This window comes from Gavia stellata, chromosome 10 (genome assembly GCF_030936135.1).
Source record: "Gavia stellata isolate bGavSte3 chromosome 10, bGavSte3.hap2, whole genome shotgun sequence".
Taxonomy (NCBI): Eukaryota; Metazoa; Chordata; class Aves; order Gaviiformes; family Gaviidae; genus Gavia; species Gavia stellata.
In genome coordinates, this window is record NC_082603.1 from 3648172 (window position 1) to 3666766 (window position 18595).

An 18595-nucleotide genomic window follows, 5' to 3' on the forward strand; every position below is an offset into this window, starting at 1 on the left:
AGGCGCTACAAGAAAGCAGGCACTAATGAAGGTACAAAATATCTCTACCTAGTTTTGAATACAACTTCAGCGACTGCGTCACCTCAGCCTTCCTGAACGCTACCTCCTTGTCATTCAGGTGGCATGTTACCTTCTGCAAATAGTCTAAATATAGCTGAAGGCTAGTTTAAAATTTAACCTGCTAGACTTCTTCCATTTTTTTAATCAAAAAAACTGAGGATTGTGCTAATTTTTCCTTTTTCTCCATTTAGCAACAAAGCAGCGGGGTCTCTAAACCAAGCAAAAAATTCTTGCAGTCGCACTTCTTCCAGCTCAAAACAAACGTGCTTACGTTGGCGATAACGCTGAATGCACTGCGGATGATGCTAGAAAAGGCGATGTTCTCAGCAATGTTTCTGAGGCCCTAAAAAAATCTCAAAATCCTGCTGCCAGCTGAAGTCACGCCGTTCACCGGAGCATCAGCAATGCAAAATTGCAGGTGGCAAATACTTGGTCTGGAGACCGAAGCAGAAATCGTGTTGTGTGCTGTTCAGCCACCACTTGAGCAACGAGGTAAGGACAGCAGACAGCAAAATAAACTCTTCTGTTTGCTCCAGGAAAGCATGTGTAGTTGTGTAACGCAAGTATGTGTGTCTAGAAGAAGGAATATCAAGTATCCAGGTTGCCTGGAGCTTACTTTCATCTTCGGGAGAAGAAATAATCCCAAACTGGATTTTTCTACAGCTGCCCGATGATGGGCAAAAGGCAAATCCTCAGCTGGTGATAATGGTTATGGCTCCACTCAAATCTGCTGCTGATGTTCCCCCTTCGGTCTTACTGATGGAAGGAAAAAAAACCCAAACAATTCTACGTGAAGAAAAGCTGCAATGAATGAGTGGAATCAGATGTGAAATTTTGCGCCCAACTATTATAATTGTGAGATGGCTTCAAAAAGTTGAACTGGGCAAAGCCCCAGTTAGCCAATTACAAAATCGACATTCCTTCGGCTTTAGAAGAGAAGAAACGACTTCTCAGAAATGCCAGAAGTGACTCAACTGTGATTTTTAAGCCGCTTCAACAGCATCCTAGTTATTTCAAGTAGTACCAGGAGTTTACCTGAGATTTCCTTGCCGTAAGTGGAACTGTGAGCCGGCAAGGTACTCAAATCAGGGCAGAAGAAACACACACAAAATGATTCTTGCGACTGCTGTGTTATGAATATATTGTTTTTTCTATTCCGAACTGCCTTCCCTGTGAATTTTAAAATACGTAAAACCAGGAAGCACAGAGCAAATAATATCTACATAAGTAGGTCATTTTCTTAATGTCAGCGCACTGCTGGTTTACTACCAACTCGTTTGCAATATAGACACATACATTTCAAAGCGCGTATATTCAGAACTGCAAAGGAGGTGAGCGAGTATAATCGTGGAAGCACTCGCTCCAAGATCAAGTAGAGCCTAATTCAGAAAGACAAGCAGGAAAAAGTCATATTTTGCACCTTCTATGCAAGCTTCACAGAGAGTTATGACATTTTGGAGAAAATCCTCTTGCCGCGTGTAAGCTGTAGTTTGAATGTGCTGCACGTTGCATATTTCATTACAAAAGCAGAGCCACGTTATTTCATTAGATAAGCGATAAGTTCAATCCTTACCAAGTTTTCTTGGTTCCTGGCTGCTATTTTCTGATCATCTTCTCCCCCATTTTTCATGTATTTGACCTCTTCCACTGGTTTGATCCTATACTCATCTGAGCACCAAGGGAAAAAAAAAAAAAAAAGAAAAAAAATTTTTGAACCAGTGTAGTTCAACAGCTGGGCAAAAAACCAAACTAAAACCAAAACAGCTGACTAGAGAAGACCCTAATTAAGCAAAGCAACTAAAAATTACACGTATATCATTTCAAAGGCTTAAACGTGACTGATACCAAGGTTTTCTGACTGAAGCTTCAGTAAGAATTTCCAGTTCTGGCTTCCAGAAATTGTTCAGTACCTCCCTGGTCTAGTATAGCCACGGCACCAGGAACAGGGGTGTCGGGGTATGTACTCTCCCCAAACTCCCTAGTTTTTGTACAATATATTTCATATAAACAAGTTCTGTCCTCCTGCATCCTCCCTGGATTTTTATTATCAGTGGGCAAACAGTAGTTACTACACAGAGGAATCTGCTCACGGATGGTCCTTGCATTGAGAAAACCTCTTTTAAAAAGCAACGTTGATGAAGGCTATTTAAAATTTAAAGTTAAAAGCTGGAAAATACCCCTCCCACACGGCATTTTTTTTTATTATTTTGTTTTTCCTGGAGTGTTTTAACTGAGCTAAAGCAAAAGGTACACAATGCACAGTCATTTAACGATTTCTGGAGAAAAGGTCCCATGCTGACCACCTTCCTCTTCCCACTCCCCCTCCCACCATCATTTTTCCTGCATATGCATGTTACCCAGACAGAAATCCAGCGTGAAAATAAGTAATAAGAAAAGTAAGATTCCTGGTTTGCCCTTAATATTTATCAGCTTGGCGTTTCAGCTCTTCAAATAATAAATTCCCAGCTCCTGGGCCAGTACTGAAATATTAGCGAACATACATGTGCTATCCCACAGTAAACAGCCTCACCAAAACTTGAATAAAGGTTGGGGTTTTTTTCCTTTAGTAGGAGAAGAAGGGATTTGGCGATTCTTCCTTCTGGCCCGGGAACACAGTGCTTGCAGTACCAACACTGCCTTTTCTCAGCTCCTACTACAGCTTTTTGCTCCGGTTATCTTTGTAGCACGTGAATCTATTGGGAAAACACCCGGAGTTTTGCGCCCACGCTCCTCCAGCCAGGATATATAATGCAGAAGAGAAACTTTACCCCATAGTAGTTTAAAATGTTAATACAGATTTAAACAAGACACAGCACACTGGGAATAAAAGGCAAAACCTAGGCAAATTAAAAGAAACCGCACAAACTTTATTCTTTTTCTTTGGGTTTTTAAGCAATTTATCTCACTTGCTAAGGGAAAAACAGAGAAGGAAGCTTGTTTTCAGGAAACTGTTAAGCACAGGGCATCTAAGTTAAATAAGCCTAACTTTGAAAAACCATCTTTTAAAAAAATACAACATGTTTTTTGCGTTTGGCCTCGTCCATATCTATATGCTTTTTTTATTATAGAGTTTAAATAAAACCGTGAATTTATCAAATAGCACCATCTCAGATGCAGAGTGTCAAAAGAGATGGAAGAATTTAAGGCAATATTATTAGACTGATAAATGTGAAGAACTTCTCTACATTTCTTTTTTTCTCTTTTTTCAATGGAATTTAGGTAGTCTGGAGGTGACAATTCATAAAACCAAAAAGGCTGAACACAAGAAAGCCTGAAAATTAGAAGTACTTGATTGATTGTAATATCTAACTTACATTTTTCTCACTCCTGGAATGATCTCGGCTGTGATTAGCAATAAAACCCACATGCAGAAAAAGCATAAAACTCCCACTGTGGTATGTACGGATTTGAATAGGAAAACAGATGAGAAAGAGAAAATAGCACAAAGGAAGCTTGCACAACCCGCAGCTGGTCCACATTAACTAAAAGAGAGGCATGTTCAACCCAGCCTTGTAAAAAACAAGTAAGGTATGGAGGTCCTGCTGTTCCGTGGCAAAAATAACCTCTGAAACGTGTCTCCTGCTTATTCCACGAGATTAATTGTGATCGCACACCCGCGTAGCAGACCATCTTATGCAGACTGCATGTAAGGGATGCTTCCATGGAAGACATCATCTCTTGTAGCAAGTGGACCAGGGCACTGATGAGCCCGTGACTGATAATCACTATAATCAGATTTATATATGAAAGTTTGATACAGTTCGATAAGATGGAGGCAAGACAGGAAAGGAAGGTTTTTGTTAGAAACTTAATTCTTTATTTCTTCTCTAACTGATTGTAAGAGTGCTGCCAGGCATCGCCGTTCAGCTATGTGAGCTGAGGACTTGCTGGTACCTGACTTCCCAATATTCATCATCACCATCATGACAACACTCTTGTAATGATTGCAGCATTACTACTTAGAAATTTGTGCTGCTTTTACCGGGCAACTTGAATAGGATAGAACAGAATAGAGAGTATTTCAGTTGGAAGGGACCCACAACGATCACCTAATCCAACTGCCTGACCACTTCAGGGCTGACCAAAAGTTAAAGCGTGTTGTTAAGGGCATTGTCCAAATGCCCCTTAAACACTGACAGGCATGGGGCATCGACCACCTCTCTGGGAAGCCTGTTCCAGAGTTTCACCACCCTCTCGGTAAAGAAATGCTTCCTAATGTCCAGTCTAAACCTCCCCTGGTGCAGCTTTGAACCATTCCCATGCGTCCTGTCCCTGGATCCCAGGGAGAAGAGCTCAGCAGCTCCCTCTCCACGTCCCCTCCTCAGGAAGCTGTAGAGAGCAATGAGGTCGCCCCTCAGCCTCCTTTCCTCCAAACTAGACAAGCCCAAAGTCCTCAGCTGCTCCTCAGAGGACATTCCTCCCAGCCCTGCCACCGGCCTTGTTGCCCCATTCAAGGACCTTCACAACCTTCTTAAAACGGTGGGCCCAGAACCTCACACACTACTCGAGGTGAGGCCGCACCAATGCTGAATCCAGCGGGACAATCCCCTCTCTCGACCGCCCGGCCATGCTGTGTTTGATGCACCCCAGGATGCGGTTTGCACCCCCAGACCCCTTTCCGCAGGGCTGCTCTCCAGCCACTCCTCTCCCAAGTGATGCCTGTGCCCAGCGTTACTCCATCCTCGGTGCAGAATCCGGCATTTCGACTTGTTAAATTTCACCCCACTAATCATAGCCCAATGCGCCAATCTACCCAGATCCCTCTGCAAAGCCTCTTGTCCCTCATGAGAGTCGACAGCACCTCCCAGTAGCCCCGTTCACTACAACCCTTCGAGCTCTGCCCCTCAGCCAGTTCTTCACCCCGCGCACCGTGAACCCGCTCATCCCACAGCTGGACAACTTGTCCAGAAGGATGCTGCGAGGGACAGTATCAAAAGCCATACTAAAATCCACAGAAACTACATCCACCACCCTCCCTTCATCCACTGGGTGGGTGACCTTATCACAGAAGGACATCAACTTGGTTAAACAAGACCTTCCCTTTGCGAACCCATGTTGACCGTGCCTGATGATTGCATTATTCTTTAAATGCCTTTCAACAGGACCCAGTACAACCTTCTCCCTAAGAGGTGAGACTAACAGGTCTGGAGTTCCCTGGGTCTTCCCTCTTGCCCTTTTTGGAGACTGGGATAACGCTGGCCAGCTTCCAGTCAGCGGGGACCTCCCCAGACCTTTGGTAGACAATCCAGAGGGGTCCTGCCGTAACATCCGCTAGCTCCTTCAGAACTCTGGGATGAATCCCATCAGGCCCCATGGACTTGTGAACATTCAGCTGATACAGCTGGTCCCTTACAATTTCAGTGTCCGCAAATGGAAAGTCACCTCCCGCCTCCGACTCAGGGGAGCGGGCAGCCCAAGGTCTATCAGTGTTACTAAAGACAGAGCCAAAAAACGCATTGAACGCCTCTGCTTTTTCTTCATCCCTATTAGTCAGGTGACCATCTTCAACCGGTATTGGTCCAATGTTTTCTTTAGACCTCCTCTTGCTATTAACTTCAGTGGAGAACTCCCTGAATTGTCTAGGATTTACAAAGAGAATCAATGTTAGAGAACCTATGGACAGAGTCAGGCCAGGCGAGGGTAAGGATTACAACTTGGACACAGGACATTAAAGGAATACTTGAGCTGCCCAGGCCGCCTGTTCCCACTCTTTGTGGTTGTGTGAATTTCTAGGCTATGCTTCCTTTCCAGCTTCAGCTCCACACAAGTCTTTTTAGAGATCATCATCAACAAAAGTTCTTAAAAACATAATTTTAAATTCACATTGAACACGAGCACAGATCCTTCAAATGGTGCATTGTTTGCCAGATGCATCAAGGAGCCCTGAAATGGTGGCAAAGAACTTTGCACAGTTTTCTTGTGTAATTTCCACAGATATTTCCAGCCGGGTTAGTAAACATGCTTTCCCCCAATACTTTACTTATGAATACAGTACTGTAATTATCCGTGCAGCGTAGCACAGTTGGCGATACTCTTCCCTCCGTCCTACCAACTGCAGGAGAAGTACAGATGCCTGGACAATTCACGCCTGAGACATGCAGCAGCAAGAAAGTTTCCAAAAATAAACCAGTCATTTTTCACTACGTTTTCAGGACAAGTTGAATACACCATGCCAACTAGCAAGTCTTACTTCAGAGAAATCCACCTTCTCCTTGGGAGAATACAGATAAAAGAAATTCAGGAGGTCAAAGTAGAAGACACCGGCTTCTGTAGGTGTTAGTAGAATTACTCTTAATAGTGTCGTACAAAATTAATACTAATGTCATGGATCTGTTATACGGTATGTGTTTGAGCATGAGAAATCTCTACCTGTGTCTCAAAAAGCAATGTAAATTTGACACAATCTAAAGCTGAGGACCTGCTTTAAAGGCCAAGAGACTGCCTTTTGGGGATGAGGCACATTAAGGAAGAAGCAGGCTGAGCAGCCAACACTCAGGCTTCAGCGCCTAAATAAATGATTAACAGACAGGAGAGCCAAGCAGCTCCAACTCCATCAAACCCACGTGTTTTGAGCAAGCGGGGCACGTACCAATATCAGACAAACAGGCGAACACAGCGCTGGCCTGTGGAAAGCGAGCGATCAACCTGATTTTGGTTAACGGGAGCAGAAGAGAGACCTGAGCCAGGAACAACTGTTTTATCAGATACAGAGATGAAGGGAACGGATCAGCAATGTTAAGTTTGAAGCAATATTATTACTCATAAGCTCTCATAATTTCCTATCATAGGCAAAATATTTTCCTTAAAATAGGGAGCACAAATACAATATATTGGCAACATTAGCTCATGTTGAGTAGTCACTTGCTGGAGGTAGGTATAAATAGATATGATTCCACTTTCAAAGGGTGGGGGGGAAAATAGCTAAGTAATTATACTGCCACAGAAAGAAAAAGGAGGAGTATCCAGCTGACTACAAGCCCTACAGCTTCCCAGGTAAGATAAGGCATACCTGGAAACATCCACTCTCTGAACTAGCCAACGCATTGAGGAAACCCCCCACCTCTGACTAATTTCAATAGCCATTGACCTAGGCTGCTTAAATATGAGTAACTACCTGAATCACAGCTAAAATGTTGATATTTACACCTGCAACCTTTCTGCTATCTGAGGAGGAACACTAAATTTTGCTCGCAGGCCTCCCTCTGGCATTTACAGTTCTCAGTGATAGAAATTTTACCCTTCACATTCATGTTGAACTCCCATTTTTTTTCCCCAGCTCAAGCTAAGCTGTAAAATCTCTTCATTTTTATGGGCCCGTCACAAGTCTGTTCAAGTAGAGACCTGACATGAGAAATGCAGAACAAATCCTGAACGCAATGGGACCAGTCAATATTCAGCACGTTCCCAGCCACGATTGTTGACTGCAATGAGCAGTCAACCCAAAGGGCAACCCAAAGGGTGCAAAGGAGGCGAAGGTGGTAGCAAGCAGCTTCGCTAGGGAGGACGCTGCTAGTTGGTGTAATGGAGAAGAAACGAGTCTGATGCGTAACACCTTGCTCTTCACAGATAAGACAGCATCCACTATTTCAAATATACTAAATATAGCAATTAAATTCAAATAAGTATTTAGAGAAGACAGGTCTTGCACTATTTATTATTGGGAAGGACACAACTATATATAGATTTTTGACTAGATGAAGATAACGTTTATCTTCTATAGGTAAGATACATATATGTAAGATGGGGTGTTCAGAAACCACAGACACTGAGCTATTTATGCTATGTTCTAAAGTTATTGTCAGGATGAAAGCACTGCAAATGCAAAAGAATGGATGTTTAAGCAACAGACATACCTTGAAGGGCATCATGGGGTGCATGGCTTTAAATGAACATGAAAATTAGATTAAAGACTGGATGGAGGAATGGGCCTTTGATGCCTTCCCTAAAGGCGACACCTTCAGGTATTTGCAAAAAATGCTAACCCAGTTTTGCTTGATAAGGTAAGAGTGCACCTGGAATTGAAGAAGTAAAGGATGCTAAATTCACCTTTCGACGTCTACTAAAGCAAATACAGCATTTTAAGATATTTTGGTCTGAGCAATTAGAAATGAACCCAGAGAAATCCTGAAATGTTGATTAGGTCCTACTTGATCTCAATCAAGTCTGACAGTCAACGAGACCTTTAAAACTGTAAGAAGTTCAGGATAAAGGAAATTATACAAAGTTCTATGCATATTTACCTTGCTCTGTCTTGCTAAAGAGTAATACTTTTTTTTCTAAATGGAGTTTTACATGAAAAACGAACAAAAGTGAAAGATCTTTATGCTTCTTTCATGTGCAAAACTGAAAATCCAGTAGTGAATACGATAAAAATTTTAGGACACTATCACTCAGAGTGTGGTATATCATAAAGAGAAATATATCTTTATGCTTCTTCCATGCATAAAAGTATGTCTTTCATTGTGTGGTATATTATAGAAAAAGAGAAGATTTCCAACAACTCAAATCAGTGAGGAATGGGTTTACAGGACTGCCATAGCAAATACCGAGTTGAAGAAAAGCCTCCCAATGGAATTGAAAGAAAAACAACAAAAATGAACTACAAATAAAAGACAGAAATATTGTCAGGCATAACACCCACCACAAAATCCACCACAGGATATAAACCAGAAAGCCATAATGCCTCTAGCACAGAACTCTTTGGAAGGGCAAGGGAGGAAGAATTTTTAAGTTGAATATGCTGCAAAAATTCTCAGTAGGCAAATCTTATGAATGAAGATCTCCATCTGGAAACAGATAATTCTACTCAAACATGTCACCCAGTTGCCATGGCAATGTGACAAAGAAAAACAGCATTCATTAATAACAATTTCAGTGATAAATGAGCATATCAACTTATAATATTGAAACAATTACTGGGTGGGGGGGGAGAAAACAGTGGTTGCTCCTATGAGAAAAATTTCTTCAGCACTTCCAGACATTGCTGCAAGTGCCATTACCACAGCAACATCAGTAATGATGCTATTCCTGGCTCTGTTAAAAAAAAACCACCACCACCACCAAAAAGCATAACTCCATCAAATATATCTGGACTCACTGTGACTTTTGGAGAGATCTTTTGTTAAACATGAAGTGTTAAAAAAAAGAAAAAGCTGCTTTACATTGCATTCCCATTTCAGACATTTAAGGACGAACAGCTTTGGCTCTGCTGTCATCAACAGGGATGATGGGTGAGCCTCTCTTCTCTATTTTCAGTGACATATCAAGTATCAGACAGGAGGTAAGTGGTACTTCAGTCACACCACCAAGAAAAAAGTTTCTAACCACACCTTCATTTTCCTCTGCTTCAAATTTGTTCTTCAATATCTCTTGCCTTTGTATCGAAGGACATGCCCAGTTTTATCCTTCATCTGTAATAAAACACATGTCTATTCTGTAAAATGTAAGCTTTGTGTCTAAAAAATTTCTCTGTACCACACTTCTTTCTGCCAGGTGCAGAGACTACTCCTACTGCTGTGATCATGAGAAATGCCACGGATCAAAGATTCACACGCTCTCCTCTCTCAAAGACTTGAAAGCTAAAAGCTATATTTAGATAAAGGACTGAATTGCTCTTTCTAAAAATATTTTTTAAGAATCATAAGAGATTTTGATGCAACTTAACTGAAACACGTAACAGCAGGTGAGCCACTTAGATGCTAAACACAAAACGCACCAAACATCATCTACAGTGCCACTGCAAAAGAGGACTACTTGGAGCTCCACAGCTACGCTGGTAGGACACTCTAGAAAGAGCCAGGCTAGACATCAGGAAAAATCATGAACTGCAAGGACAGCCAGGGAGTAGAATTAGATTGCTTGGATGGTTGCAGTTTCCATCATCAGAGGTCTTTAAAAAGTCATCAGCCTCGACTGCCACAGGCTGAAGTCCATCCTGGTTTGGAGCACAAGAGGGATGAGATGAGCTCTTCAGATTATTCCAGCTCTGTTACTGTATGTGGGTATCAACTGCCCGGCTACCAGCAGAAGCTATGTCAAAGATCAAAAAAAAAAGTCAACAGTTAGAGAAAGAAGTTGCAAAAATCCTGTAAACCAATGTTTCTCAAACTAACTACTAGGTAAGGGAGGATACCTAAGTAATCTTCTTAGCTCCAGCTTCAAGCACTCTGAGAAAGCGGCATCTACATGGTTGTTTTGATTCTACACGGTTATTTCAATTCCTACTTAATTGCTGAGATTCGCAGCTGCGGGGTTGGATTTCCGATCCACCTGGACGTGGGTTGAGAGTGAAATTTCATCAGAGATCAACCAGCATGGGGTGAGCAGCCCATCGTCTTCCTCTGTCATCAACCCTCAGAGCTATCAACCCCCAGGCACTTCTTGATCTTTGTGATCATGTTGTTTTTACTAACATGAGATAAATAGAAAAAATAGCGTAGGAAGTAAGACAACCTATTTTTCTCAAAGGACTATCTGAAAATGCTTATTCAGATTTCCCAAAATGAAGTTATCGGTGCCTTAATCCAATCTAAAACACAGCCACTGCTGGAAGCTGAGGCAGCGGACACCACCAGATATTAAGCAGAGTGCAGGTGCACAAATAACACCCCAATTCTGCCAAGAAAACATAAATCATCTGACAGAAAAGCTGTTTAAAAATCTGAATGTACTACACAGATTGCCGCACAGCTGGAAAGACCACCCTCAAGTATTTTTTCTTCTTCCTACACAATCCTAATACGTCTTAACTAGGAATGCTAACTAATGCTTCTGCACAAGGCAGGCGTGACTGCTGGGGTTGGTTTTTTGGGGGAAAAAAAGGAGGCTGAGACATTCAGTATAACAAAAACCAGACCCTACGCGGAGGACTTCTGCAGTATTGGAAGGACACTTGCCCTAACGCTCGGCAAGAGAGGAGTCGCTCTTTCCTAAGCAGTCGAGCGGTTGCCACCACAGCCCCACGTCACAACTGGTGCTTTATGAAACACCAACTCCCTCAAGGGTGATGGCTACTGGAAACTAAACCAAAAAATTGTAGCAATTCCCTTCTACTTTATCAGGTTACCCCTTCTCCAGGCCCAAATCATGACAGCTTGCAACAGGGTTCCTCTGGGACCGACAGGTTTGACAGGAGCGCAGCTCCATTAATTTTAATGGATGTCATCGTGATCTTTGTTGCTGTAGAAGCATAAAACCTCATATTGCCATATTAACCCATCCTTCATTAATGCTGTCAGGCGTTCCCAGTGCTGCAAGCCGCTTGCAGCTCTCGATCCTTTGGGTATCTCTGTCCTCTCACACAAAAGGCCCAGCCTGACTTCTGCCTGCGGGAGAAGGGGCCCTTCCAACGCCTGCGATGCCGCTGCCCGTCACATGCCTCACTTTAGGTATCTTGGGTTTTCTGATTTCATTTCCCCCTGATCTAATATAGTGGCAGATGATGACGAAGCCATAATTTAGCTCCCTTGTTTCTATAGGTTTAATATTTGAATTTGGTACAAGACTTGCAGAGAGACACCGCTGTGCGCAATAGATGAACCAAGGAAGCCATTACTTGGTTTCTTCTACCAGTCGGTTTCTTCTCGGCCAAAAAGTTCCCAAGGCCACTCTACATTTGGACTGTCACATAGTCTAAGTACTGTGAAAATGACAGTTGTACGTATAATTTTCTATCGTATTATGCATAAAGGAACTAACCTTGCACCAGGGGCACAGGCCCACTACAGTGTATCTGCTAGGTCTACATTTGTGGTAGGTAGGTCGGAGAAATACTTTGGCAGGGGAAAAGAAATGCATACGTATTGGCGCGCAACCAACAGAGATGTTTTGTGGGAAGTAATTTTTCCATAGAGATTTCTGCTTCATACGCAATTTCTCTATTAACACCCTGTGGGAAAAAAAAAAGACAACTCACCACGGTTTGCACAACCGGCTTCCCTGCGTGCAGGTCATCCAGCCCCGGCTCTACAGACCGAGGTGGGAGGACAGTTCACCGGTCAGGGTGTAACCTAAAGCCTTTCCTGCCCCAGCTCAGACTTCCTCCGTGCTCCTTGGGGTTAATTATCTTTACATGAAGAGAAATACGGGAAGACGCATGAACAAATGGAAGACAATGAGTACCCAAAACCACTTGAAAAAGAATTCTTGGGGACAAGGGGGCTCGTGGATGCGCGTGCAGGTGGTAAGGGGAGGATCGGAAATCTTAAAGCCCCCTTGGAACCCGTGAAGGAAGGCAACGCTCTGCTGCTGCTCTGCTCCATCAGCTCCCTGACAAGAAGGTCAGGCACCCTCCGGCCAACTCCACCAACAAATCCCTCTGGTCAGGTACGTGCTGCCAGCGGCTGGTTCAAGCATGGGGAAATGCACCACAACCTCAGAGGCCATTTCGTTACCTCAGAAAGACTCTTAAAAACACAGCCTCAACATTCTAAAATCCAGTTATGGCTAAAGACACAATTTCCACCTCACTTGCGTGCTACCGTCTTTAATTACACAATCTCCAGGTATTTTAAACTTCCATTTGTATTTACGATCTGAGGAAACTCCGTATATAAGACGGTATTGAAAAAACAGCCACGTGATCATATAATTAAAGACTTTTGTGCACTCGTCTGTAATTAAGAAGCCAAAAACCAGTGCTGGTGGTGTGCACTCATAACGGTCTTTCAGCTACCCAGATTTTTGCTTGCTGAAACTATATAACTCATAGATATACATACACACTCTTTTTTTTTTTTTTTTTTTTTGCATTTAATTAACACATAACTTTGAGCCAGACACCAGGTTGTTCAAAGGAAACCATTTCTCAGGTGGAGGAGATTACTGCCACGGTGCTCAGCAGGAAGGATACTCAGTAAATGCAATTATCTAGCCCACTAAAACAGATCAAATTGAGAAATGAAAGCAGGAGAGGAAACAAGAAGCAGAGAGATTAATTAAAGGAAGGACAGGAGGAAAACAAAGGGTCTGTGCCTTGAAAATATTGCTGTTTGTACCAAACCACCAGGTAGGTTTTTGGATCGAGGTTGCACCATCCTGCCCCTACATCCCCACGCCACGACAGGGGAGCGGCACAGGGTCGGCTCCGCGCAGCCCTTGCAGCGTCTTGAAGGAGCTGGAAGTTCAGCATTTTCAATCACTTCTTATATTTAACCACCACAAACTTATTTTTAAACAAAATTGTGTGACCCTGCCCTGAAGAAAACACTCTGTGCCGCTCGGAAACTGCAAATCAAAGCTTGAAGAATTGGTTTCACCGCCTCCTTGGTGTGGAAGGGAGATGAGAGAGGAGGAAGGGCTTGGGGAGCAAACCTGCAAATGTAACATAAACCACAACACAAGAAGGGCCAAAGATTCTCCTATGATCCAACTAGGTGGCAAAAACCTAGCAAGCTTGTAGGCAGCGGTGGTGAGACCTCCTCAGCCGTGGAGGAGAGGCGGGTGCCACCCTCTCGCCTCTCCACGCCGCATCTTGGAAATGATCTTGATACCAACTTAAAAGTTGCCACCTCTGCCAATCTAGACAGCACACTGCGGCCAGGTCAGAAAGGCTACTTCAACTCCATTTTACTGCCCCTTTTTTAAATTCTCCCTTAGAAAGGAAAAAAACCCAGCAAGCACTAAATATTTAATTCTTTTCAGATTTTTCAACATCATTAGCAAAACCCCCGGTCTCTGCTGACTCTCCCCCAGCCAGCATCCATCTATGTACTCCATTGCAAAACATTTATCATTTTAGCACAGAACCTGTCAAGGACTCCTCAGATTCCAGAAAAAAACATGAGTTAACCATTACTGTGAGCATCCCTTGTACAACGATGGAGGTCCTGCTCCTTACAGCCCCGCTAACATTATCAACCAATTGCTCTAAACACCAAAAAACTGTCCTGAACTGACCCGCCCCAAGAGTTCCCTGGAAAAAATGAGTCATTACCAGTACACACCCCCAAAATTACACATTTTCTATTATTGTAAATACATGACAAGGTGTCTTCATTACCCATGTCAATAAAAAAGCTGATTCCGACTACTTAAGAAGTAAAGCCATTCTCAATCAGTCAACTATTAAACGAGATTGTTGCCCTGCAACGTATGACTTGAAATGGTTTTTCACATCCTTTCTGGCATAGTAGCTTTCTTCCATTAATATTAGTCTATCAAATTTTCACTGCTCATGTGCCTCAAAGAATATTTGTAAATCAACAGCTATTTCATTTTTATTAATTGCATTATGAAAGGGACAGAATAATTATCCAGGACCAGTAATGCACTGGAGATTCATGATGAGGACAAATATATCCTCGTTGCTAGTACTTCTGTAAACCAAGAGGGGAGGGGGGGGGCTAACAAAAACTTAATTTATAAAATACAGCACACATTTCCAGATGCAAAAGATACAAAAGTTAATTACATTACTTTACTTACAGGCCATCCAAAGAGCTACAAAATTAACCTATCGTAAAGATTAATATTTTACTCTGGTTACAATGTTCAGAGTTAATTTGTTATCTCTGAAAGACGCCTACTTCCCCGAGCAGCATCCATGTTGCAAAAGCTTTATCTAAAGCCCTGAAAGCAAACGCCTACCACCCACACAGCGCCGGCGGAGGCGTATCGTTCAAGAAATCAACGGTAACGATGGGAACACCCTAAGAAATTCCCGGAACCAGAGCGACACCGGACAGCGAGGGACTGCCTGGCTCACAGCCCCGTCCAGTCACAGGAGATGTCTCTAACATCTCACCATATATGCCAAGCCACAAATTAACTCCCAGTTCTCTCCAGCATGTGGTCAGTGCTCTTCCACGACGTCTCATATCGTTAACGATCTCCCTTGTCCCTACTGTCATCACGAACATAACCTGCTTATAAGACTAGAAGTACTCATCCCTGTTCGCTGCCTGCTGTCTTGCAACCACATCAAAGCCGCTCCGTGCAAATAATACATGTAGACGCACATTTAGGATATGCTGGAAGTGCAAAGACGACTGGGAGGAAAAGAAAAGAAAGAAATTTTTAAAAGCTAGTGATTTTCCATGTCTCCTCCGCTTCCCTCTGGGCAACGCTTTTTAAAAGAAAGCAAAAATATCAATGTGTGAGAAAAGGCAGTTTTTAATAATAGCTAAAAAAAAATAATCAAAATAAGAAATGTGTGCTTAGAGCACTTTAATATTAGACGAGCCTAAGAAGATCCCAAGATGCACCCAGTTCCTACAGTTAGAAATTCAATATATACTTGACGACAAAATACAGGGGATAAAACGTATGTAATTTTAATACATACACCCATTAATACAATTTAGGAGACTTCCATGAAAAACACCTACACCCCCTTTTTTCCCTTTGAATAAATCAAGATCATTCCTGAAACCATAAATCCTGAAACAAAGGTGACTTCATGCTCTTTCCCAGTAGCGCAGAACACGAAGCGCTCCGCGCCTCTGTCGCCTGAAGAGCCCCTTGCGGCGCTCCCGTTACAAAAGCAGAAAGGAAATATGTAATTTAAGAGCACCCTAAACCTGATCCTTTTTGCCAGAGCCCCTCTCATACAGATAAGAAGAAAAGGCGCGTGGCAGGGCACGATTACACCCGCTCAGCAGAAGCCAGGCTTTGTTTTTTACAAGCCCATGAGGCAGCAATCTTAACATTTCCAAATTTTCCAATTTTTTCCAATTTTTTTTTTGGTGCAAGCTCAAGACAGAACGCCGTCAGCCTTGGGCTTCAGACCAGGACAACATGTGACCGCAGGGTTACAGGATTTATTTCAAATATCCATGATGTCTCAGTATTTTGGAGAAAGACCTAATGGAAAAATGCTTTCTACGGTAGCAAACGGATGTTTCGCTGTAGTACGAGCACATAGGACAGCGAAGCATTTCGGCAGCGTTTTAGAAACCAAGGTTTCACCACAACTAACACGTAAAGGCATCTTTGGCCGTGTATGGGAAGGTACAAAAATACTTACTGGTCAAATATCTTTTCCTTGTATTTAATAGGTATTTCAACCAGTAGATATTCCTACCATCAAATTACAGCCTCGTGTCGCTGAAATGAATACGCATCTATGCGGCTTCACACGGCTTACCTGGGGAATCGGAGAATTATCCCCCAGACTGAGGATTTCCTGGCCAAATTTCAGTCCTTGGTGGGTTTGGGTTTTGGGTTTTTTTTCGTTTTGCATTTGTTATTTTGTTGTGTTTTTTTTTTTTTTTTTTTTACTTTGTGGCCAAGTAATACAACACTTGGAAAATGACAAAAGGAACACTTCGGTAATTGAAAGTATGCGGCATTCTTACCATGATTTTTCCTCGTTTGCACCTATGGGTAGGCAATGAACACCAAGGATTCTGTCTTTAAAAGATTTAAAAAAAAAAAAAGTTTGTCTGTACCATAAAATAAACGGATTTCCTGCAGCACTAAGACTGCCAGAAAATATATCCTGGCTTCTTACTAGCAAATACCAAAGGCAGCTGTATGTCCCTATTTATAGCACACTAATGCAATTGTGACATGCATACCCCATGCACTTTATTTGTATTCAACTTAGACTATAATCTTTATGGAGCTAAACAGCTTGTGGGAAGGGTCGTTCCCAAGAATAAAACTATGTTAACTTGCTCCACAGATCAACTGCTTGCAGAGACTCGGGGGTGCCCTCAAGAGCCCCCCATCCTCTAGTACATCTCCTTTGGGTGCTGTGACACCCGCGTGCAGACTGCAAAAGGTGAAAACTTATATCAAACTAAGAAGCAGGGAAGTTATGACCTGCCTGTGATTAATTTCTCCCCCCAAAATGAGGATAACGACTGTTTCTCCACCGTGGTTCACCTTCTCTGTTTAGACTATAAATCCCCACTAAAGGTGCTGGGTCTGACTGCGTGCGTCTCACGCCAAACCCAGCGGGCACCAGGCTGGAAACCCGGGCATTGCTGCAAAGCAGATAATGAACAGTGAAGGTCCGTATAAATACAGTGCATTTACATTAAGTCAAATGCCACCGCAGAATAATTCCCTCATTTAATACCATGACAAAGGGTTGTAAGCATTGCAAGACAATTAACTGCCAGAAGATAACTATAGAATCTGAAGGCTATCTAGTTAATTCATGGAGACCCGCTCTGCTTCAACTCCAGCTCTTTTTAAGGTGTCAAGCAATTTCAAATTCATTCCCACGCGAGAGAAAAATTTACAAAATTATGGTTTCACTAAAAATAAAGTAGGAGTCACCCCCTCTTTCTTCAGTTTTCCTATTGCAAAATTATCCGCACACATTTCCAACCATTCCAAAGCTAAGGCAAATGCTTAAATGTTTGATGTCGAACCATATACTAAGGTTAAAGGGCTGCAAAAGAAGAAGGACACTTTGCATCTTCTGGCTAGATAGCAAACATGGTTTAAATTACAGGGATTATTTTTTAAGCTAAGGGCCATACACTACTATATCAGATCAGCCATGTGATACAACAATCTCAAAAAGCAGCAACAAAAAATAAGAACTTGTTTTGTTAAACACAGTCCATTGTTATCTGCTTACAGGTAGAAAAACATCAGCAACATTTATATGGCAAAGATCTGCTATCTGTTTGGGAAAGTAATCTCATTTAGAGTCTTGCTGATTTTTTTCCGAAGGAAAGAACTGAAATAATAGGAGACACAACTCCAAATATGCACCATTTTTCTTTATTGCTCAGGTTTTGCTTCCCGCCAGAAGTCATGACTAAGGACGGGAAAGCTTTCTCTGGTAAATCAGCCGCTCGATTGATATAAATGCAGTGCCTCCCCAAAGCAGCCCTGCAACGCAGCTGAGGGCACAGCCATGCAAAACCTCAGCCTGCCAAGGACTGAGAACACTCCTCCAGCACCCAAAAGCAAGCAATTTGTTTCTGTGCATCTGCTCAGTCGATCTGCTCCCTAGCACAGGCTTGCTCACCGGTGGTAGATGTGATCAGCTTCCAAGAGTCAGTGTTTTCTTCTCCTTTCTTTGTACTTTGACTTAAAAAGCTTCCATAGCTGTAAGGTCAATGGTATGAAAGAGGTGGCAACTGCTGCGTGAGATACGAAGATAGCAACAAGGAAGTATGACGTGTCTTTATCCATGTTCAATTGCTAGCTCGGTCATGCCCAGTCCTGGTAGACTCCGGAGTGCTATTAAAACAGGAGTTACTCATCATAACGCAGCAGCACTGCAGGGTGGGGACAAGCTCTTTAATTCTCCCTGAGCGGGAACCCCACCACTACCACTAGCGATGGGTTGCGCAGGGATTACTATACCTGACCAAGGAACGTCTTCAACCATTGTTGCTTGACTTCACTGAAGCGCTTTACAACTAGGCAATTTTCCAACACCAAGAGCTACTCTATCATCACTTCTGAACTAGTTTTCTTCACTGCTGGATCAGTGAAACTAGATGCTGAAAACCAATCTTGTTAGAAGTGGCAAGGTATCGTCTTGGAGCCTACAGGAACGTTTCCACTGACTTGGATCGCATCCCCAAGGGCCAGCAGACCAGCATTTCTCCACTTGCAAGTAAAAACA

At 42.7% G+C, this 18595-nt stretch overlaps 1 protein-coding gene across 1 annotated transcript in view; it reads right to left on the reverse strand.

Annotated features, from left to right (window-relative positions):
• The window catches only part of C10H1orf21 (chromosome 10 C1orf21 homolog), a 129806-nt gene that overhangs the window by 51514 nt on the left and 59697 nt on the right, over positions 1 to 18595 (reverse strand). The window contains exon 3 of the mRNA XM_059822156.1: positions 1634 to 1728. Within this exon, the coding sequence (XP_059678139.1) occupies positions 1634 to 1728 (95 nt within the window). The remainder of the gene's footprint in view (positions 1 to 1633; positions 1729 to 18595) is intronic.